The sequence below is a fragment of the Cryptomeria japonica genome, chromosome 11 (assembly GCF_030272615.1).
Source record: "Cryptomeria japonica chromosome 11, Sugi_1.0, whole genome shotgun sequence".
Classification (NCBI taxonomy): domain Eukaryota; kingdom Viridiplantae; phylum Streptophyta; class Pinopsida; order Cupressales; family Cupressaceae; genus Cryptomeria; species Cryptomeria japonica.
Window position 1 is genome coordinate 351,514,038 of NC_081415.1, and position 23,810 is coordinate 351,537,847.

The 23,810-nt window shown below is 37.5% G+C and overlaps 1 protein-coding gene across 1 annotated transcript in view; it reads right to left on the reverse strand.

Moving 5' to 3' along the window:
• The window catches only part of LOC131079899 (PTI1-like tyrosine-protein kinase At3g15890), a 158,964-nt gene extending 135,558 nt beyond the window's left edge, over window positions 1-23,406 (reverse strand). The window contains exon 1 of the mRNA XM_058017942.2: window positions 23,076-23,406. Within this exon, the coding sequence (XP_057873925.1) occupies window positions 23,076-23,128 (53 nt within the window). The 5' untranslated portion in view covers window positions 23,129-23,406. The remainder of the gene's footprint in view (window positions 1-23,075) is intronic.
• Between the last annotated feature and the right edge of the window lie 404 nt (window positions 23,407-23,810).

The following is a 23,810-nucleotide window of genomic DNA, read 5'->3' on the forward strand; positions in this document are numbered from 1 at the left end:
ATAAGAGTTGTATGCATGAAGTTTCAAGAGTATGTTCGGGCAGAGCAGGCTGCGGGCAAAGATATCTGGAAAAAGTACTTAAAAGATGAAGATGAATTTCTATTGTAAAAGGGAAATATCTACTTTGGGATAATAAAAAGATAATGTTCAGTCCCCAAAGTTAGTTATTTCCCCCAACTGCCAAAGGACCTTTTTTTCTGTTTTTGAGCTCCATGCAGTGCACTTTTTGAGACAGCTTTATTGTTGGTAGTTGGTAAGTTAGTTGAAGGGTAAGGTGCATATTTATGAAGTATGGGGAAACATGTTGTAAGGATGAATCTGGGCCATTTGATAAGTTAAATCCTAACCATTCATCCAAATTTTGAAAATCTATATAAAGGGGGTCTATTCTCTCTTATTTTGTAAGAAGTTAATGAATTGTTGCTGAAATTTATGCAGAATTTATGGAAGACCAATCTATGGAAGACCAATCTGTGTCAATTTTCTTGTGAGTGCATGGTTCCTCTTCTTCCCATATTTCATTTCTATTATGCATTTTATTTACAAATAGTTTCCCTCAATCAATATTTGACAGAATTTTTTGTTCATACCATTAGGAATTAGCTGATTGTTAATTTCTCTATATGGTTAGTCTGAACATTTGAAGAACTTAGTTTGATTACTAGATGTTGAGTTGGATGAATGTTTTGAAATTCAGCATATGCATTTGGTAGTTTGAAAATCAAAATTATCCTTTGAAGATTGCACTAGCTTTGTCAAGTTGTGTTTTAAACTAGCAAAACAGGGCCTGGTTATTTGGGAATTTTGTCTATTTATTCAAGGTGTTGTTCTAGTTTAAATAATTTAGCTTCTCCCCCCTTTCTCCTTTTTCTGTTTATTTTACAAATCTGAAACTGATATAACAAAACAGCATCATGTTTAGTGGAAATCTGATGAGTAAGAGATGTGAAAATCAGAGATTCACAGGTAAAATATGAAGTATATTAACTGAGAAAAGATTACAATTTATAGGCATATAAAATACTATGGATATTTAATATGCCAACTAGCTACCTACACACTACAGAAGACATTTAGGATGTGTTGATGTGTCTTTTGTACACGACCAAACACAAAATAAAATACCTAAAGGTACCTTATCCTCTCTTGAATAAAGCTTCCCTGAATGTTGAAGATCTCGCAGAAGGATCAATCGGAGTAGCCCCAAGGTTCTGATTGTAGGTTCTCTACGTGTGGATAAGCTCTTGCGGTATGATGTGATTTTGCTGGAATCACAAGGGGACTTACATTCGATGACCTGAGCATCTGATTTGCTTTGGATATCACTGGAAAATGGGTCTTTACTGATTCTTGATTTTTTTAAAAGGGAAAAGGATAAGGGTTGGAGAAGGATCTAATTCTAACACTAAGAATGTAGGAGCAATGGATGACCTTTGATGAAACTTTAACTAAGTCTTGCTTTGACATGCTAGGATCATCTCCACAAGGTTAGTGCGATCTTCTAAGGAAAGCTTTATGATGTTCAGATCACCGCTACAAGCATAGACACCTCAGGTTGATGCATATCAATGAAGAAGCGATAATTGAAGTTAAGCTTAAGCTGAATGATTCCAGTTGACTACGCAAGGCAAGTTTGCAATCAACAAACCCCTAGTAGTATGGATATACAAATTTCACCATTGATCATACAAATTTCTTCCATTCATCTAATAACATGAAATTAAATTTGAGAAGTATAGAGACCATGCAAATTGTAGAATCGACACATAGAATTCACCATTCCTTCAATGAAGTTTACATGTCTTTTTGCAACAATCTCTTGGCAACAATCTTTGCCTTCTCTTTCTACTCTACTCTAAAATGCTATCTCCATCTCTTTTTGCTAACTCCTAACTATTCTCTAACTATTATCCTTTACAAATTAAGAGCCAGGGCTTTATATTGAGAGCCCTTTACAAATTGATGGCTCTGATTGACTTAGAATCAATGGCTAGGATTACAAGATAGAAACCCTAATTAGGGTTTGTTATAACAAACATCCTTAGCCAATGAGAAAATTACATTCAATGAGTGTGGACCAATAGGAAGTAGGGGTAGGTACACCGAAGTTTGTGCCATCCCTGATAAATTAGGTACATTGAATCTGGACATGTCGAGGTGGACCAATCCGACTGGAGGGAAAGTGACTGGGATGCCACCTTGTCTGACGTTTGTATCTTGGTTGATCCTCCTTTGTCCTTGATGCGATGAATGATGCACTCCTTGATTCCCTATGTGCTTGATGAGGCTTCCTTACTGTCAAGTTCTTCTTTCTCCAGTAGCATACCTTGCCTTGAAGTGTTGGTAAGGTCATTCTTCTCTATCATCATGTGGGTCTTTTGTGTCATAGAATGGAGTCTTTTGAGGATAGCCTGGAACTCCTCAAACACTTGTAGCCTTCCAACGCTTCAAAACGCCTTGAGTCCTCCTTTATGCATCTGGAACGTCCTTGATGGTGATGGGCTTAGGATAGGTCGTCCTTGTCCTGGCCTGATTTTCTTCCACCTGCAAAACAAACCAAAAGATGATTAAGTACACATGATATATTTATCTCACATAGCATTTTCTACCTTAAATCATCAACAAAAAGGCATTAGAATGAAATTCGCTCAAGATCCTCCCCAGGGACAGGCCCTATAAGAATTTCACTCTAGACCCTTTGGAAGGGTCAGGAGCGAAATTTGCATTTTAGCTCAAATTTCATCATCTCCTTGCCTTGAACTTCTCTTGACCTTTGAATCGCTTTCTTCTGAAGACATCATTGATTTGACCTCCAAAAAGACCAAAAAAGAGGATTTCGCTTTGGACCTTGGTTAAGGACAGGACCTATAAGGAATTTCGCTCTGGACCCTTTGGAAGGGTCAGGAGCGAAATTTGCATTTTAAGACAAAATCTTCACATTTTGTGACCACAACTTGCTCAAATGCATGTCTAAGGATTCCTTTAATCTCAATCAACACTAGGTTTGATGCAAAATTGGAACAAAATAGAGGTTTTAAGAATTTCGCTCTGGACCCTTTGGAAAGGTCAGGTGCGAAATTCACATTCTAGGACAAATTCTATCATTTCTCTACTCCAAAATGCCTTCCAAGACAAGCATACACTAGTCTTCTCTCCACCAAGGCCTGGGAATCCATCTCTTAATCTCAATCATGGGCAAATTAGGTGATTTTGGGAATTTCGCTCTGGACCCTTTGGAAGGGTCAGGAGCGAAATTCTTGATTTGCTTGTTTTCCTTCACCTAGATTCATTCTTCATACCTTGCTTTCCTTTGACTCTCAACTTTGGATCCCACGCTCATGAAGACAACACTTGTTTGACCTCAAAATGGCTTGAAAGGAGAATTTCGCTAAAAAGCATGGCCAAGGACAAGACCTGTTTAGGATTTCGCTTTGGACCCTTTGGAAGGGTCAGGAGCGAAATTCAAGTTCTAGCTTGGATTCTTCATCATTGGTGGCCACAAGTCATTCAAAGGCATGCCTAGGGGCATCTTCAATCTTAATTCACCCTGATCCACACTTGGCTTGACTTATGGAGAATTTTGCTCTGGACCCTTTGGAAGGGTCAAAAGCGAAATTCCCAATCTTGGACAAAATCCTCACTTTTCAATGCTTTCATTCACTTCCTAAGGCAAAAAACATGTCCATTTACCCCCACTATGTCCAAGGAACAAGGCTTTTAGTCTAAACAAGGAAGAAAATGAGGTTTATGGAGAACTTCACTTTGGACCCTTTGGAAGGGTCAGGAGCGAAATTCTTACTTGGGCTCATTTCTCACCTTTTTTTTTCCTTCTTTGGCTTGGATATAACTTCTTAGGCTTCCTTCCATCATGATCAAGTGAATTTGCTCCTCAAGTTGGCATCTAGTTCAAGATTTTGTGAAGAAATAGGGTCTTACAAGAATTTTGCTCTGGACCCTTTGGAAGGGTCAGGAGTGAAATTTGCATTTTGGGTTGATTTCTGACTCCATTTCCCACATTTCTTCATTTAAACAAGTGAATTGCCTTCAATAATACCCGGGACATGGATTAGCTCATGGCTTTGGGACATGGATTAGCTCTTCAGACATAGCATCCTTCCATACTTGATACTCTTCAAACATAGCATCCTTCCATACTTGATGTAAATGCCTTGAGTCAGTTTATGTGTGAGCCAAAGGAGATACACCTGGTAGCAGTAAAACACATTATGAGATATTTACAAGGCACCTTAAACCTTGGTCTCAAGTATAAGAAAATTGATCTTAATCTACACGAATTCTCAGATTCAGATTGGGCTGGAAGTGTGACTGATCGGAAAAGCACCTCTGGGTGCTGCTTCAGTTTGGGATCAGCCATGATATCCTGGATCAGCAGAAAGCAGTCTTCTGTAGCGCAAAGTTCCACTGAGGCCGAATACATTGCAGCCTCCATGGCTGCCCGAGAAGCGGTGTGGCTTAGAAAGTTGCTTGTGGGATTGTTTGGTAATCCGATGAAACCTACTATCATCCATTGTGACAATCAAAGTTGCATAAAACTTTCAGTGAATCCAGTGTTCCATGATAGATCCAAACATATTGAGATCCCATACCATTATGTACGAGACATGGTAGACAAAAATGTGATCAAATTAGAATATGTTAGTACGGGAGATCAGACTGCAGATATTCTGACCAACCCACTTTCCAGAGTGAAGGTTGATCACTTCAGAAAGGGTTTAGGTATGATAGAAAGGTAATCTGCTTTGTAAATAAGATGTTGAAAATGTAAACTTCTTTTGTCATGTTGAGACATTCTGGGTTTTACCCCCTGTGTTCATATCTAAGAGGTGACGATCTCTCAGATTATGAACACTTGTATGCAGACATCATAAGGTGACGATCTTATGATTCTCAAACCAGTTATCATGTTGGATCTCTGGTATGTCATGGATGTGCCATGATGGTATTGTGATAAAACATTTGAATGAAATGTTTGTGCACATATCACAACCTAGATAAGATGAGAATTTAACCATCCTCATATGTTTATCCTCAGTATTGCGTGTTTAGGCAATACTGATATCACGTGTTTAGGTGATATCTTGTCATAATAAAATGATGAATCTTTTATATCACATGGTTGGGTGATACTCTATGTCACATACTTAGAGTAATGTTTTATATTTTGTATCCTATGTTCTGATGGTACTTCATATCATATGTATAGATGATATATATTCTTGGAGACTGACATTTTTGAAAAAGAAATGTGATGCAGGTTACTTTATCTTCCAAAAGCTAAGAGGGAGTGTTAATGCAATAGTAGCTTCTGCAAGATAAGACTCTCCTAACTCATTAATCTCCTCTATTCTGTTATTAGTTTACTCATTCATGCTTTATGTTTATCAGACTATAACATTGGTCATAATTATGATATTGATATTTGATAAATGATAGATTAGATTGACGACCTGCTTAACTATGTTAAGCGTCAATCTAAATGCTATCGGGCTATTAACCCGATAGCATATTAATGTCGATTCATATCGGCATTAACATGCTATCGGGGTATTAACCCGATAGCATATAATGCTAACAGCTATTGTTATTGTTTACGTTATATTAATCCATTATTATATGCTTTGATACCAATTCATTATCGGGTATGTTTTATATCTGTAACAATTTAACAAATGATACCGATAAGCACTGTTACCATTAACAATGATACTGATTCATTATCGGACATGTTTATAAGCACTGTTATCATTAAATGATACCGATTCATTATCGGGCATGTTTATATGCGTTGTTATCATTAAATGATACCGATTCATTATCGGGTATGTTTATAGCACCAATTAGTTATGTATCGGTTGATGTTAGTAAGGGTCACGACCAAGTGACATCTTGGTCGGACATGTCTAAAAGACATGTCTGATCAAGGTGCCACTTGATCGTGGCCATCCTACTATTTATACATCATTCCAATCAAAGGAGATGACATTGAAATCGATACATGTTCATCATCCTTACCTGCAGTAAAAGAAAGATAGCAATATTAGTGTCATAGGCATAATATCAAAATTTAAAATACACCATCCTGCATATAACTTGTCCATTAAATTGGAAATTACAATACATTTACAGTGAGAATATCCACAGTCTAACCCGTTGTCGAAACATACTGCAACTGAACTGATCCGTCTTCTACCAGCTTGCAGATGTAGTGACAATGAAGCTCGCCATGCTTGGTACGTTCATGGAAGACTGGATTTTTGGCCAGTTTGAGCACCCCTTGATTATCAATATACAAGGGAAAAGAACCTCTTGCAGCATTTGCATGTCAGAGAGCATCCTTTGGAGCCAAACTGATTCACATACGGCCTTAACTGTTCCCCAGTATCCAGCTTCGATCGAGGAAAGAGCCACGGCATGTTGCTTCTTGTTACTCCAAGTGATGGCACGTGTAGCCAAACTGAATACAAACCCAGAAGTGGATTTTCTGACATCCACTGATCCTGCCCAATCTAAGTCAGTATAACCAATCAGCTTTGGATCGTTGCAATTGATATACAAAATGCCATAGTCCGAAGTGTCTTTCACATATCGCAGCACTCGCTTCGCCACAATCCAATGATCAACTTTTGGGGCAGTCATGAAGCGAGAGATGTAGCTAACAGCAAAACTGATGTTGGGTCTAGTGGAAGTGAGGTAGATGAGGCTGCCTACTAGTTGCCTGAATTCGGTTTCATCTACTGCAAGTGAATCAGACTTTGCAAATAACTTCAGCCCTTTCTCCATAGGTGTGGAAACGGGTTTACAATCCTGCATTCGAAATTTGTCAAGCAAACTGCGAGCATACTTAGACTGAAATTAAGATACTGTCATCAATCTGCCACACTTCAACACCTAAGCAATAATGAAGAAGCCCCAAATCTATCATGTCAAAAGCTTGGCACAAATCCCGTTTGATGGTTGTAATCAAATGTGTTGAATTGCCAGTAATGATCAAGTCATCCACATAGACAACAAGAAAAAGGATATCATCACCAGAGAGTTTGACATACAGATTAGTGTCAAAGGGACTGCGCTGAAAACCATGTTCAACCAAATACCGATCAATCTTGAAGTACCAAGCCCGAGGGGCTTGCTATAGGCCATAGAAGTCTTTTACCAATCTGCAAACTTGATGTTCCTTACCAAGAACGTTGAAGCCAAGAGGTTGAGTCATATAAACTTCTTCTTGCAAGTCATCGTTGAGGAATGCACTCTTAACGTCTATCTGGTGAAGTTTCCATCCAAACTGAGTTGCAATGGCGAGAAGAAGACAAATTGTGCTCATCTTGGCAATAGGAGCAAAAGTCTCCTCATGATCAATGCCCTCTCGCTGTGTAAATCCCCGAGCAACCAATCTGGCCTTCTACTTATCCAAAGTACCATCAGCATGATACTTGACTTTATAAACCCATTTACAGCTGCTTGTGGCGTTTTCACACATCGCCCCATTGCAAATGCGGACCCCCTACTTTTTAGGCCTTTTCGATCTTTTGACTTTGTTCTTGGGTCTTGTCGCAGCAGTCTCTCTCTAAGTTTGCGAGTGTTTGGGGGTCATATTGGTTAAGTCTGCTTTTCGTTTGAGCAAATTTGGTTAAGTCTAGGACTCGTTTTGTTAATTTTAGGGTTTCTACCTTCAATCCTAGATTTTAGGGGTTTCTTTTAGGGTTTTGGAAAAACTAAACTTAGAAATAGAATCGGGACCCTTCAAGGAACCTCCCAGTAAAATTTGAGCGAATTCTGAGCACTTACTATTTTTAGTAAGTTTCACTGCCTCCCGGATTGGTCTAATTTTGCCAAAAATCAAACTTACTATTTTTAGTAATTTCTATTTTTAGTAAGTTTCTATTTTTCGTAAGTGCTTTCCTGACCTATTTTGCCCAAACCTTGACATTTTGAAACACTTACTATTTGGGAAAATCTATTTTTGGTCGGTTCTTCACAGGAAAACACTGAAAAACTGAACATCCCTGAAGACGTTGAAGACTGAACGCTCCTGAAGATCATTTCTAAATCCGGAAGAGTCAGAAGGCAGACAAGTTGGATCAAAAAAATGGTTAAGTTTGGAACTCCTGTTCCAGAAGAGGAAAGCATGCAAAATCATCCAAGTCTGGAAATTCACATCAATCCACCAATGTCATCCTAATCCGAAAAATGGCTTGAAATTTGACTAAGTCTGAAAAATTTGAAAGATCTTCCAAAATCTAGAATTTGCATTATGATTAGCTAGGGAACTGAAACCACTCTCAAATATCCTGACAATATATATGAAATATAACTTAAAGTCTCTTATACTTAAATGTTATATTTCCTATATATCCTGATGAAGAGAATGAGGAAAAATCATGAAAATCCTTCCCCAAGTCAATTCAGCGCCCAATTTTGGCCAAGGGCGCCAAAGTGAAATTGACATGGAAAGCATGGAAAATTGTGAATTCCACCACTTGGTGAAAATTTCGCCCTACTCCAAGGGAGGGCGCCAAAGTGGAGTGCTCAAGGAGAATGGAGAAAGTTTAGAATTCCACGCCTAAAGGAGATTAGCACCCAAGCCATGATGAAGGCGCCAAAGAGGTGTTATCCTGGAAAACCTTCAATGTGATGAAATTCCTTCTTCCTAGCAAAATTCCACCCTAAGACATGGAAGGGCGCCAAAGTGGATGATGCATGGAAAAATGTTGAAGTTACGAATTCCTTGCCTTGGGGAGAATTGCGCCTAAGGAAGGTACCAGGGCTCCAAAACTTGATGGTCATGGAAAGCTTCAAAATCACAAAATTCCTTACCAGTGCGGAATCATTGCCCAAGTTCAAAGGCAGGTGCCTAAGTCCAGGGATCAAGGATGAATGCTTCAAGATGAGATTTCCTCCATCAAGGTCAGTCAGGAAGTTGAAGAGAAATTTTCCGAGGCATGGAAATAATGAAATTCCAAGAAAGGTGAAAATTTGGCCAAGTGTCGGAAATTCCTTCCTTCAGGACAGAATTCCAAGAAAGGTGAAAAATTGACTAAGTGTTTGAAATTTCTTCCTTCAAGACATAGTTCTTGGAAATCATGAAAATTGGCTAAGGCATGAAGAATTTCCTTCCTTAGGGTAAGGAACAAATTTCTTTCCAAAGGAGAATTCCTTCACAACATGATTTCCATGCCGGGATGAATTGAAGGTAAAAAAAACAATTTCTAGGGCAAGGAAGGAATCAGGTTGAACTGAATAAGAAATTTCCCCTTGAGAAAATTTTTGAAAAATCCATTCTCAGGCATCAAATCACATCCAAATTTCACAATTTTCATAGATTTGGATTCGTAGGAGAATTCTCTCCCTCCTAGACTTGAAACCCTAATTTGTGGAAAATTACTAAAAAATAGGAGATGGTGAAAAGTGATGGAAAACCTTCTCCGAGCAAGGAAAGTTGAAGAGACTTCAAGAAAATTCTTCCTGAATCAAATTTTCTCTCTCCAACAATTCTAGATGTGCAGGGGCAGGTATACAACGACGGGGTCCACTTGCATGGCGAGGATCTATTGAACGCATGGTAGTATGGTGGCGCATTCATTGCCGAAATATTTGAATTATGGCAGATTCTTTTTGCATGCACCCACTGCATGTGGAAATGATGGAGCATTTATGGCATCATGGGCGATTTTTGCATGAGGGTACATTCATTGCATAGTGGGCACTTTTTAAATGTAATGGTTAATAAATGCTTTATGAGTGCCATTTTTGGCAAGATTGTAATTAATTGTATATGGGCTTTATGGGGTATTTATTGTTGATTCCCACCTTGTTGAATCTTGAGTGGAGAATCTTTTGGGCAAACCCACCCTAATTAGGGTTTTGCATGTAGTCATGGTCTAAGACCTATATAAAGGGGTGACCCCCCCTCATTTGTAACAAGGAGGGAGCCTTGTATGAAATTGTTGCGATAAGTTTTGAGATAATAACAGTGAAATATTGTTCTCTGATGGTGTCCACTTAAATTATTTTTTCAAAGCTTGCATGGTTTCACCTTCCTCGCTTAGATTAGAAATAGTAAAGTGCTTTGATTTCAATGGAGAATGTAATGGTGTTTGATGAATTTCCATGGTTCATACTTTTTGCATCTTGCTGATTGTAAGTTGCAGTGTAAAGTTAGCTTGAACCCCCTAAATTTGTGCTAAGTTCGATTGAGGATAGTCGTTTGGATTGCGTCATTTTTTGGGTATTCAAATGTACTTTCTCGATTTGAAAATCCTCTAGCATCCCCAGAAGATTGCACCGGTTCTTGCAGAGTTGTAGTTGATCTTGGCGAAGCAAAGCTTGATTTGTTTGAAATTTGTCCACCAAAGCATTCACTGTTGATGTCATGGCCCTTAGGAATAGATTTAGATCGTTCTGAACCCTTTCCCTTTTACTTTCAGTTCATTTTAGTCTGTTCGAAGCGGCAACATCGCAGAATTGCCATGTCCAATGATGGAGTTCCAGCCACAACAAAGAAGTGAAAGAATGATGCAAACGTAAAGCCCCTTGGATTACCAGCAATCACATCAGCCAACTGAGTCACGTCCGTAGCATAAAGGAACCTTGGAGTCGATTGTTTGAACTTCTTGCAATCTTAGCATGCAATCGCACTTTGATCAAGAGAGAGTGAAGTGACCGTTAGGCAACTTTATTATGAGTTTGATGTAGTCATAAAAAACACGTTAACAGAATTGGCGCTAGAAGGAGGGAGACTTGTATGAAATTGTTGCGATAAGTTTTGAGATAATAACCGTGAAAGATTGTTCTCTGATGATGTCCACTTAAGTTATTTTTTCAAAACTTGCATGGTTTCACCTTCCTCACTCAGAGTAGAATTTTATTTTCTCAGTTGTTAGATAAAGTGCTTTGATTTCAATGGAGAATGTAATGGTGTTTGATGAATTTCCATGGTTCATACTTTTTGCATCTTGCTGATTGTAAGTTGCAGTGTAAAGTTAGCCTGAACCCCCAAATTTATGCTAAGTTTGATTGTGAATAATCGTTTGGATTGCGTCGTGTCGGGTATTCGGATGCACTTTTCTCGTTGTGAAAATCCTCCAACATCCTCAGAAGATTGCACCGGTTCTTGCGGAGTTGTAGTTGATCTTGGCGAAGCAGAGCTTGGTTTGTTTGGAATTTGTCCACCAAAGCATTAGCTGTTGATATCACTGCCCTTAGGAGTAGATTTAGATCCTTCTAACCCTTTTCCCCTTTACTTTTAGTTCATTTTAGTTCGTTCGAAGCAGTAGCATCGCAGAATTGCCATATCCAATGATGGAGTTCCAGCCACAGCAAAGATGTGAAAGAACGATGCAAACATAAGGCCCCTTGGATTACCAGCAATCACATCAGCCAACTGAGTCACGTCCGTAGCATAAAGGAACCTTGGAGTCGATTGTTTGAACTTCTTGCAATCTTAGCATGCAATCGCACTTTGATCAAGAGAGAGTGAAGTGACCGTTAGGCAACTTTATTATGTGTTCGAAGTAGTCATAAAAAACACGTCAACACAGCTGATAGGTTTCTTCCCAAGAGACAGATCAAAAAGAACCCAAGTGTTATTCTTCAGAAGACTACGGTATTTTGTCTCCATAGCCTTTTCCCACTCAGGAATGCCTTTAGCCTTGGAATATGTCTGGGGCTCATGGATGTTGTGGATGTTGGCCATAAGTGCAAAGTTGATTGTATTTTGTTGCTTTCTCTTTCAACGAACTGATCTATCCTCGAGAAGCTCATCATCACAAAAATCTCCTATTGTCTTGGCCCACCATTTAGGCCTAAGGGTAGAAGTACCAACATCTAGCATTGGAGGAACAACATCCCCTAGAGTTTCCGGAACAAAGTCATCTGAATGCGAATCTATGAAAAATCAGGTGGTGCTAGATCGATAGATGCCTCATCTTCAGAGTCAGAATGCTCTGAAGCCCTCCCATCATGGGAACCTAAACGAAGATGAACACCAACATCAGAAGTCTTCACAGACTGAGTCGCAGGACTAGGAGTAGTAGAAGGCATAAATGGACCAATAGTCTCATCAACCACAATATCACGACTAAAAATAAGACGATCTGTCTCTAAATCAATCAACCTATAGGCCTTGTGGTTGTCGTTGTAACCAGTAAATATAAGTGCTTGGCTCTTTGAATCCAACTTAGCACGCTTGGCGTTTGGAATCCATACATGAGCAGTAGAACCGAAGACTTTCAAATGGCCCACTTTAGGCTTGCGTCCTGACCAGCCTTCTTCAAGAGTCATCTTCTTAACGACATGTGTAGGTGACCGATTTAGGAGGTAGAGTGCAGTATAGACTGCTTCAGGCCAGTATTTCTTAGGAACATTGCGATACTCCAACATAGATCGAGCCATTTCAGTAATGGTGTGATTCCTACGTTCAACTACACCATTCTGCTGAGGAGTGTATGGTGTGGTAAGTTGGCACTTAATGCCATGTGTAGCACAAAATGTAGAGAAGTCAGTGGAACAAAACTCCCCCCCATTATCTGGCCTTAAAGTGACAATCTGAGAACCGGATTCTTTCTCAACTAAGCCCTTAAACAGATTAAAATGTGTTGAACACATCTGATTTATTCTTGAGAAAATACACCCACATTTTCCGACTAAAATCATCAACAAATAATAAAAAGTACCTGGACCCAGTAACAGATGGAGTGTTCATTGGCCCATATACATCAGCATGAACCAATTGAAGGACCTTGGAGGCTCGCGAAGAATCGCCATCCAAGAATGGTGTCTGATGTTGCTTCCCAGCTTGACAGGCTCCACAAACTCCATGATTTTGAGTTTGGATCTCAGGTAGACCAGCAACCAAACCCTCCCGAGACAATTGAGAGAGATAGTGCACATTTAAGTGCCCATAACGCTAATGCCAAAGTGTTCTGATGGATGTACTCCTGGCAGCCAGAGTGTGCTCCTAAGAATCACCAGAATCAACAAGTCTATACAAACCATGATCCTCAAGTCCCATAGCGATTGTAGTACAAGTCTCCCTATCAACAATGTTGCAAGTGGACGAACTAAAGACAACATCTAATTGAGGAGAATACCTCATGATCTGGCTAACTGAGAGGAGATTATGTTCCATGCTTGGAACATTACATCAAGAAAATGTAAATTTCTACCTCTTGAGTGAATCTAGAGTCTAGACAGTGCCCTTACCAGCAACTGTGTACTCTTCTCCTCCTCCGAAGATTACTGAATCCAAGAATGGTTGAAATTTCGTGAACCAATCTCGATGATGAGTAAAATGTCGCAAACCCCCTGAATCAATATACCAGGCAGAAGAGTGTACTAGATCTATTGTTCTCTTGGTCATAAAAGCATAGAATGCAAATTCTTTCTGCTCGGAATGCTCTGCGACATTTGCCTTTTGTTGAGACCCTCCCTGCTTCTTTTGTTCAGAAGCTAATCGAATTCGACACTCGACCTTCAAGTGACCAAACTTGTGACAATAATTGCACTGAACATTCTTCTTCTTCTTCTTGTCCTAAGAAGAACCAGAGCCTTTCGGCTGAGAAGATTGAGCCTTCCCTTTGTTTTTAGTAGAATATTTGACAGAGAACCCTTGCTCGGTGGAGGTGGAACGGATACTACTTCCAAACTATTGTCGCCACCGATCTTGCTACAAAAGCTTGTTACAAAGATCGGGAAATTTCAAATCGACATCAATGGAAGTGATATTGAGTGTTTCGATGAAATGCTCATAAGATTTGGGCAAACTCTTCAGAGTGATGATGACCATGTCATCTTCCTCCATTTTGCGACCAATCGCCTCAAGTTGATCACGGATGTCCTTGATCTTTGTCAAGTGATCCTGCAGGGGTGTCCTCTCATCCATCATAATCAAAAAGAGCATGTTCTTCAGAAAGAATGCTCTGCTCTTGTCAGAGGTTTCATGAAGACTCTTCAAATGATCCCATACCTCCTTTGCAGTTTGTTCTGGACGATACCATCGGTGACGGAGAGTTTAATGAGCATGACAACTTCACAGTTGCACTCATCCCATTTGTCCTAATCCTTTCCGGCTATAGTAGGACGAGACACATTTCCCAAAACAACTTGATCGAGGCAACAATATTCAAAGATCGTAAGCATGCATTGCTTCCAAGTGTTGTAATTCTTCCCATTGAACTTCTGGCTGCTTTCGAGCATTATATTTGTCAGAGATGCCATCACATACCCTGAGGTCGAACTGGTGAAGGCACAAATTCCAATGCACAAAAACCAGCAAATGAAAAATTTTGCATGCCGAATTCTAAGGCAAAAACTAAAACCCTGGCACGGTTTTCGAGGTAGAAATTTTTCGGAATACCCAGAAAAATCTGAAAGAAACCCATAAGAGATTTCGAAAAACCCACCAAGAATCTACAATCAAAAAAAAATTGCCTTGAAACAGAGGGTCAAAACCCTAGAGTAATTTGCAAAAACCCTAGGCGACCATTAAAACTCAAAATTGCAGAAAACGCATCACAGATCACAGAAATCCGTTGCCAAATAGAAAAATTCCACAAAAAAAAGCTGTCAAAATCACAATCGTGTACCAAATCCCGCCAAAAATCGCAAGCCAAAAACGGAAAAGGTGTTGCGAAAAATCGCGAGAATAAGAGTCGCATCGCAGAAAAGGACCGAAAAAATTCGCACAAACCCGTTTGCAGAGGAGAAGATGCGAAATCATGTCGCATGGGCAAAGAAGGCACGAGAAAACACAGGTAAGGAGAGCCTCCGTTGGGTTTTTTTTTTAAAACGCAAGAAAAATCTCACAAAAACCCTCACTGATCAACCAAAAGTCGTCGTCGCACAATTTTTCCAAAAAAAATTCCGAAAATCTTCAGAAGATTGCGCCCACAGATGCAGAAACAACGAAGAAGCAACGAAGCCCACAGATGCAGACGCGAAGAAAAATCACAAAACTAGCGGACGACAGACGTGATTTGATAGAAAATCGCGTCGGTGGCACAGGAGGTCACGAAAATGAACAGACGTGGGTAGAGAAAGATTCCCCAGAACAAACCCATGAAACAGGCAACAAAAAACCCTAGGTGGGATCTAAAAAAATCTTCTTCGAAAAAAATTTCACTAAAAAACTTTAGAATTATAACTAATTTCGGAAAAAAAATAAGCTATTACATACCATGTGAAAATCAGAGATTCACTAGTAAAATATGAAGTATATTAATTGAGAAAAGATTACAATATATAGGCATATAAAATACTGTGGATATTTAATATGCCAACTAACTACCTACACACTACAGAAGACATTTAAGATGTCAACTAACTAATTATGTTATGGACCATTAACATAATAAAGAAATATTATTCTAACAAGAAACTTGTAAAGACTTAAGAGTGGCATGTAGAACCTTTCCAAAGCTTATCTTAACCGCAAGCGTAAGTCCCCTTTGTGTTACCAACAAACACATCACTACTAGGTTATCCCCGTAGTCAAGACCTGACAGTAAAAACCTTGAGGTTGTTTTCTTATGATCATCCTTGGTAGCGTTAGAAACTTCCTTACTCAAGAGAGAATGGGATTATCTCGATATTATATTCTGTGTTGGCAAAGGATTAGCACGTACTTTTCCCGTATCAACAAACAACAACTACACGTAATTGGAAGGTGACCTTTGTTGGGCGACTCCTGAGTGGTGAGATTTCTACACACACCTAGGATTTGGAAGAAGTTGGTTTTTTCAAAAAGTTCATTTCAAGACTTCTTCATCAAGGTTTTGGAAGTTAGAGTTTTCAGCATAGGAAAAAATGGCAAGGGATGTTGGTTGGTCTATCTACATAGGCCAATCATTCAAAAAATATTAGATCACCAATTCAAATTATTGACCTATTGTTTTTAATCCTTGGTGGACTCCAAATCTTTCGATACAACCAAGGTTGTCACTGATGAACATTGTAAAAGATGAGTTATCTATCTCAGATTTGTCTAATTTTAGCCTTCAAAACTTTATTCTCTTCAACATCATTTACTACCCTTTGATATTTTTTGTGACTTTTTCCATGTTGACATCTCCTTGATGAGCACTTAGCCAAAAGTCATCCTTACAACCTAAAAGTTGGCAACTTCTACATTTTGACCACTTTTATTTTGAGTAATAAATTAATAATTGTTTTAGCAAGGATACACTCTTCCTCATTTTAATTGACTTTGTTTGCCTTTTTCCTTTCTTTGCTTTCTCATCATCTTTGGGCAAATTGCACTCAGCACTCAAATTAAGAGGTGATAGTCCATTTTAGGGGATGGCAAGGGACAAGTGATACCATTATTCCTCGTCTTGATTAAAACTATTTGGATCCACTCAGAAGTACTTGTACTAGGCCCTACAGTTCTTGTTTCTATGGTTGTTACTTCTTGAATTTGTACCAATGAAAGAGTTGAAATAGGAACAAGAGTACACTAGATACAAGGACAATTTCTAACTAAGCTAGGAAACCATAGGAACAAAACCTCCTCATGAGAATCCATCGGAGCAATTGAAATGAAGTTGCTTGAAGGAAACCAATGTTAACCAATTGGTTGCCAAATCACTTCCTGCTTTTATTTTTTCCCCAATCTTCAGATCAATGATATTAACGTGTCCAAAAAAAAGCATCTACAACCTTGGGCAATGAATCTGACAATATTGTCTTGGGCTCTAGTGAACACCTTCGGCAACTCAATTGCTGAATATGACCCTTCTTTGATTGCCTAAATCTCCCAAAACACTACTGAAAACAATTTTTGGTGGAAAAAATCTCCCAAAACACTATTGAAAACAATTTTTGGTGGAAATAAAAATCAAAACCTAAAATTTTGATTGACCAACAAACAATAATGAAAAATAGAAGGATGTCAACAATGTTTAAAACAATAAAATAATCATAAATAGAATTTGAAGTGAACAATCTGATTCTTCTCCTCTCCATCTGAATGTGTGATGTTTTAGTGCACATGGAAGGCGCTCCAAAGCCTATGTAAGAGCATGAGGAGGTTGGTTTCAATTATGAGAAGCTTGTGTGAATGTTGTTATGATTGGATTGCAGATAACTCCATTATAGGAGACATTAGTGACTAGACAATGAGCAATCAAAGCAACCAGAGGTTTCTATCTGCTCTCTGTACTCGATATCTCTTGACTAATAATATTTGGTAGCTTGCAAATGCTGCTACCGGCTGGTTTTTCCTCTTCCTGGGGTTTTCCAGGATAAATTTCTCAATTCTGTGTGGACTCCTTGATTTCTGCATTTAATTATCAAAATTGCACAACATTGTATACTCTAAAGACTGCCATATGGAATCTAGAAGCTAGTTTTTCCTCTTCTTGGGGTTTTGCAGGGTAAATTTCTGAGTTGTGTGTTGACTCCTTCATTTCTGTGTTTAATTATCAGAATTGTACAACATTCTGTCCACTAAGACTGCCATTTTGATTCAGCAAGTAGGTCAATAATTTGAATTGGTGATCTAATATTCCTAAACTGAAATTGCTGAAAATAAATTGATTATGATGTGAACCAAATTCTGAGAAACTGAAATTTGATAGAAATCTGAAATATTGGAAACAGGAAAACTAATCTCAAATGTTATTGAACTCAAATATGTAGCTGTTGCAAATCTGTAGATGCTAACTTTGGCCAAAGCCAGGACAAATACCATCATCAGACTTCTGTACGATAGCTTCTTTTTAAAAACATGTTTCTAGTACTACCGCAGAGACCATTTAAATTTTTTTTCACATTTTAGCTCTTTTGTCTCTTGCATGTAGGATAATTAGTTTTCTTGTATTTATATCTGATGAACTAAAAACCAAGGGGACCAAGAATAATGGGTACTGAGTATGGACGAAAAGACAATTTCTAATGGACTTATACAACTGGTCCTATTGGACCAGTCAGATACCCATAATAGAATATTTTTAGTTGAGAAAAAAGAAGGGATAGAGCTATACAATATGCTTACAAGGAAACAAGAAGTTTGGCTAAAGGAAATTTGTCACTGTTGAAATCTCAAGGACCTAGAACAGGATTTGTCATAAAAGAAAGTTGAAATCATAAGTACAATTCGATTGGGCAAGGATCCATGAAGTCAGATAGACACAATGACAAGATATCTATTGGAAATAAAATATTGTTTTCAGCAAGAATATTATTTTACTGGAAACAAAATATTGTTTTCAGTATGTCTTTAAATGTCTGGATGTATTGATGTGCTAAAGTTATGTAAGATTTAAATCACAAATTTTCTGTGTTTTTGCTTATGGTCATTTAATTCTGAGTTTTTAACTGCTGTAAAGGAAAACATTTATGCTGATGTGGAGGAATTTCTCAACTTAGAACTGTCTACAAATTTTCTGAAGATATTGTTGGTAAGTACTTTAGCCTTTAGACTGAATATTTGAAGGCTTTGTCCTTGTTTAAGTGGAAAAGGTTTGAGGATTTTCAAGGAAGAAATTCACAAGGAGGAATTTTTTTGGAGCAGTAATACAATAATGATTTGAATTTCTAGCTGGAAATATAGGGGAAGAAGAGAGCAGTTTCTTTGCTTTTAATACAAGCTTGGTCTAGTTTTTAATTTATTTTGGCAAAGTTGTTAAAAGAGAGTTTTATAATAAGTTTGTGTATTACATGATCAACAATAGTGTGTTGTATAGTTGGACAAGAGGACCCTTATAAAACATTCACACAAACTTAGGAGATGACAAGTTCATAACCCACAAAATTTAACTTTTTGCTCACATCATTTCACACATGCATACATTCCATTAAAGAGTTCTGAGTTCTTTTGTTCAGATAGGCATATGACCAATCAAACTATATGTTTCTGACGCATTCCAGATTCATCCAAAGGGTTATTACTTATGTTGCTACTTTGAGACCTCCTATTTAATATTTTGAAATAATTTCTTTGTAATGGGTGCTATAAGGTTTTGTTCAGTTGTTCGTTTCCATTTTTTTTTTGCGTTTGTTGATAAAGGGAAAAGATGGCATTAATGCTGTTATTTTTCTCTCATGACTGATTGAAAGTTTTGGTGATCATTGTTAGTTCTTGTCACTGCATATAATCTTTAAATTCATTTTCTTGATTTACCTCACAATCACCCATTTTATTACCTTCAATTTGGTTGCCAGACTATTGCTAATTTAATAATTAAATGGATTATGCTTCAATGAATTTCTGCCATTATATTTATTGTTGGATGAATTGATACTTGAAAATATGAATTTCTAGGTTGATTAAGTTTCTTGGACGAATGATCTCTTCCTCAGCAAATGATCTCCCCTTTATATCTTATTCTTGTGGGAGACACAACCTTTCACAAGTAATGAGTCACCACACTCCACAAGAAATGAGTCACCACCCTCTATGGCTGCTTTTTTAGAATGATTGATTGCTTCCTTCATTGATTGATTATTTATCATGTATTTCTTTCTTCCTTTTATACCTTTAATCCTTCAATAGTCCTAACTCTTTATTTCATATCTTTTGACCATTCCTTAAACTTGATTAAATTTTGATATATTATATTATATTTTTATTTTTTTATATGTTAATTTATTATTATTATTTATTATTAAATCTAACAAAAGGGGACATTCCATATGGGCATTCAAATGCTAGTAATATAACTGGTTGATATGGCAACCTGTGGATTAACATAGTTTATAAATGGTGATGGTCAAATAACGTCACTATGTTCCTAGCATTTTCATATATTCAGCAAACAATATATACACAAGGATTTTTATGGAAAAGGAGCATAGATCAGGGCTAGTGTCTTATAGAAACCTTGGAGTCAATGATATTTATTAAGAGTGACTTTACGTAGTAGAAAATCTTAAAGAGTATATTTAAGTTTTAACCATGTTCAAGTTGCATCCTGAAAACCCTAGTGATTCTTTGAGTAAGCTGAGCTTATAAACTAATAATGTATCATTATTTGTTGTAGTTGTGAGTCTTTAGCAGTAAACTTTTCTTAAAGTGATACCATTCTTAGATATGGTTGATTAAGCCAAAATACATGAATTTTTGGATCAAATCCACGGGAATGGAAGCAAAGGCCCTTGTAACTAAACTAAATGATCATGGTTCAAGCAATCTCATTACAATATAGATATTGTACACTAATGTACTAATCCTTTGATGGCATAATGCACATCATGAAGGGTCGTATTAGTGTTTTAGGGGTTGAATTTATGTTAATGTTTTTCGCATGTGTTTGTGTTGTTCAAGAACCTCATGATTTAAGTACTTGGACGTAGTATTTGTCAACCGAATAAAATTGCACTCACCTTGAACTGATGGTATCTACTTGCCTAAGATGAATTTGGATTTAATAATGATATTTTTGTATATTGAGCTCCATGAGCCTTGAAAAACACCTATGACTTTTTGGCATGTTGCTTGCCTTCTTCATCATACATGTGATTATATGTTTAGCATCTACATGTCAATTTCATGGTGCACCATCAAATGATATGTATTCTTGTTGACATATATGCTTGAATCACCTATCTTAGCTATATCTAATGTTGTAAACATGCTATGTTGATTTTACCAATAAATATATGTGACCGTAAACACTAAATGGAAGTGGATAATCATATTGTAAACCAAAGTGTTGAAATTTTGATATTCTTAGGGTGATGTAGTAGTTGTCAGGATACAGTTTGTATGTGTACCATCCGAGTTGTAGAGGTGACTAGCATCATGTGTAAATAAATCTCTCATTATATGAATGCTCTCTAAGGATTCAGCAATACCCAAAATATCTTATAGAGTTGTCATCCATGTGAGAAGGAAACCTATCTTCAAAGAAGATAAAGTTAAAGGTAACCATTTTTCGAGGTAAAAGTTGGCCCTAATTTGTATCAATATCTAAAGAAGAAGAATGCTCAACATCCTTATTAAACACCATGACAGAATTCATACAAGAAATCTGGACTACGCAAGCTTGATTGAGATTTCAATTAAAGTGAAAGAACATTTACCTTCTTCATAGACATGTTCAAAGATCCTCTAGAAGAGAGAAATTTGGTAACATGCATATGTTCAAATCTCCTACAATGTAGATAAAAAAAAGCTGTATACCACATGTTGTCAAAGAACAATGAAGTCACCATGACAAGTGCAAGTAAGGGGAGTAAGGATGGAATTTCTTGGCAGGTAATTGTGGAGGGGCTTGCAATCTTGCAAATCTATCACTGTAGGTGTAGCTCAATGTAACACCTAAAGGATGGCTAACACCTCCAACAAAAGATTGATATTCTAATATTCTTAGGAGTCCTTTGCAAAGACAAATCTATGGGCGTCACTGGTTTACAAAGGTAAAAATCCAATCATCTTTGATTGAGAAAGCATCCAAAGGTAATAGATGACCCTCTTGAATCTTTGCAAAAATAAAAAATATGTTCCTCAATTATTTTAGTAGACAAGGCACTTGAAAACAAACAGCTCCTCTATCTCTCCCATCAGCTTGGCAATTATGGCGGTCGGTGTCATTTCGCAAGTGATGAGAAAACCTTCAACTAAGTAAAAGGAATCTTGTGGTGAAGAGTCCAATGATTTTATTAGTGTTCAAGGCTTCGAATGCATTCAAGGGTCTTGTTGGCGCCCTTTCCTAAATAGTTTACGCTACCTCTCTCATTTGTTTTGAGTCTTGCGTGCTGGGATTTGTAACCAATGCTTGGATACTTCTCTCAGTGGAAATAAACTTGAAATTGGGACTAAAAAGAACAAGTAATGGAGAGCAAGGTGTCGTCTTATAAAGGACAGCAACATTAGCAGCTAGCACATGGCCCTAACCAATGTATACATACATACTACTCTCAGTGCTGAGAAAGTTGAAACTGGGATCGAACAGAACAAGTAAAGGAGATTAAGGTGATGTTTTATGAAGGAAAGCAACACTAATAGCTGGCATGTGAGCCGTAAAACTAATAAGGAAATTTAAAAAAGTAAAACCAAAATTCAGGACAGCTTTGAAGACAAATGAATCAGTCAAAAGAAAGCTTGCTATATGAAAGAATTTAAAGAATTTAAATTTACATGGTACCATGATGAAAAAGCTTAGATAAAAACTAAGCGAAAAGCTAAAAAAACTTGAAAACCAAATTGAAAACTATCTCGCGTCATCTTAGGTGTGAAACTAGCAGAAGACCAATACCTAAGGTGGAGTGAGCAATTAGACATGCCTATTTTGCAAATAGGGTGTGACGACAGAATGGCACTGCATCATAAATTGGTCGACCTAAAGAAACATTCATATCACTAAAGAAGACACCCTCAGAGTGGACAATCTAAACAACATGTTTGAAGAGGCAATGTTGGACAAGACTGCAAACTTTTTGATGAAAATCACTGAAAAATTCAGACATCGAGAAGGGTCTACGAACTTAATAAGGTTTTAATGCCCTTGTATCTCAGGATTGGATCTGTGTGCTGCTCCTTTATTACTGCTCTTAGAACCATAAACTATTTTGGTCTCTGGAAATTATTAAAAAAATTCTTTCATTCATGGCATTGAATATTCCACATATGCATATACGACCATCAAGGCCAAAAGGATGCGATTGCCATCTGAAGATCGTATTCCTCAAGATCTGTAATCGGACAGCAAAAGTGAAATTTACCCAATATAAAAAAAAAAGGACGAATTTGAACTCTGTATTATATGATACCTGTATATTGTAAATCCACTATAATGAGGCTTTGAGCATAGCAACAGTCAAATCTTGACCACCCCGTCAAGTAACATTTTAACTGACAAAGGAATTTGAGAAGCAAAATAATGCAAGTAGTACTTATGGCAGGGCATTCTAAGTGCTCTACCCAAGCCAGACATAATCCCCACCACAAGTATGCAGGGCAATACGACAACTTAACACACATCCAGGGTTTATAACACATAACAAACAGTATTTCGCTTTCCCTTAAAAGCTAAATCCGTTGAAGCGTGTTACTTAACACATGCAAGCAAGAGAGCATGAAATCCGATGAAATAAAATTTTAACAAAAATACACATACTTGTTATTGAGGGGATCAGCATAGCAGCATAACAGCTTTTGCAACTTTTCCATAACGACACTAACACAATCACGGCCTCTCTGAGGAATGTTTGATCGCCTGAGCTACTTGCCACTATCAAATTTTTACATCAAACCCATTGTGCAAACATGAAACCCAATATAAACTTCAGGCGTTTCAAGTTTCGTCTTTGCATTTACTTTTTTCTCTAAACATTTCTGGCCAACTTTAATCAACGCACCCAGAGAAAATGTTAAATGTTCTTTGGAAGTATGTTGTTTACTTCCGCAATTCCGTGTCATCTTTTTTTGTTTGTGGCTATTGACAGCAAAACACGGTAATGACATGAGCAGGGCCGTGATTTAACAGAACAACGTTGGACGAGGATTCAACACCTGGTCCCAACACTTATTTCATTCGTACATAATACGTTTTCCTGTGGAATACGCTTTCGTGTTAGCCGTATAGACATTTTCTCATTTCAATAAAGGAAATGCCTTACAGATGGTATAAAAAATAAAATACCATATCGTACATATGTGTTTTAGAGTAAATCAATTGATTAAAGGATATTAATTATTTGAATTTGAAATTTAAATAAATAGTATCCAATTTTTAAATTGATTTTTGATTTAGTTTGTCTTTGCATTAGAATTGTACGTTAATTGGAACATATAAATATGATTATTACAGTTTTATGAATTGGGGTATATGATGTAATGGTTCATCCATGTT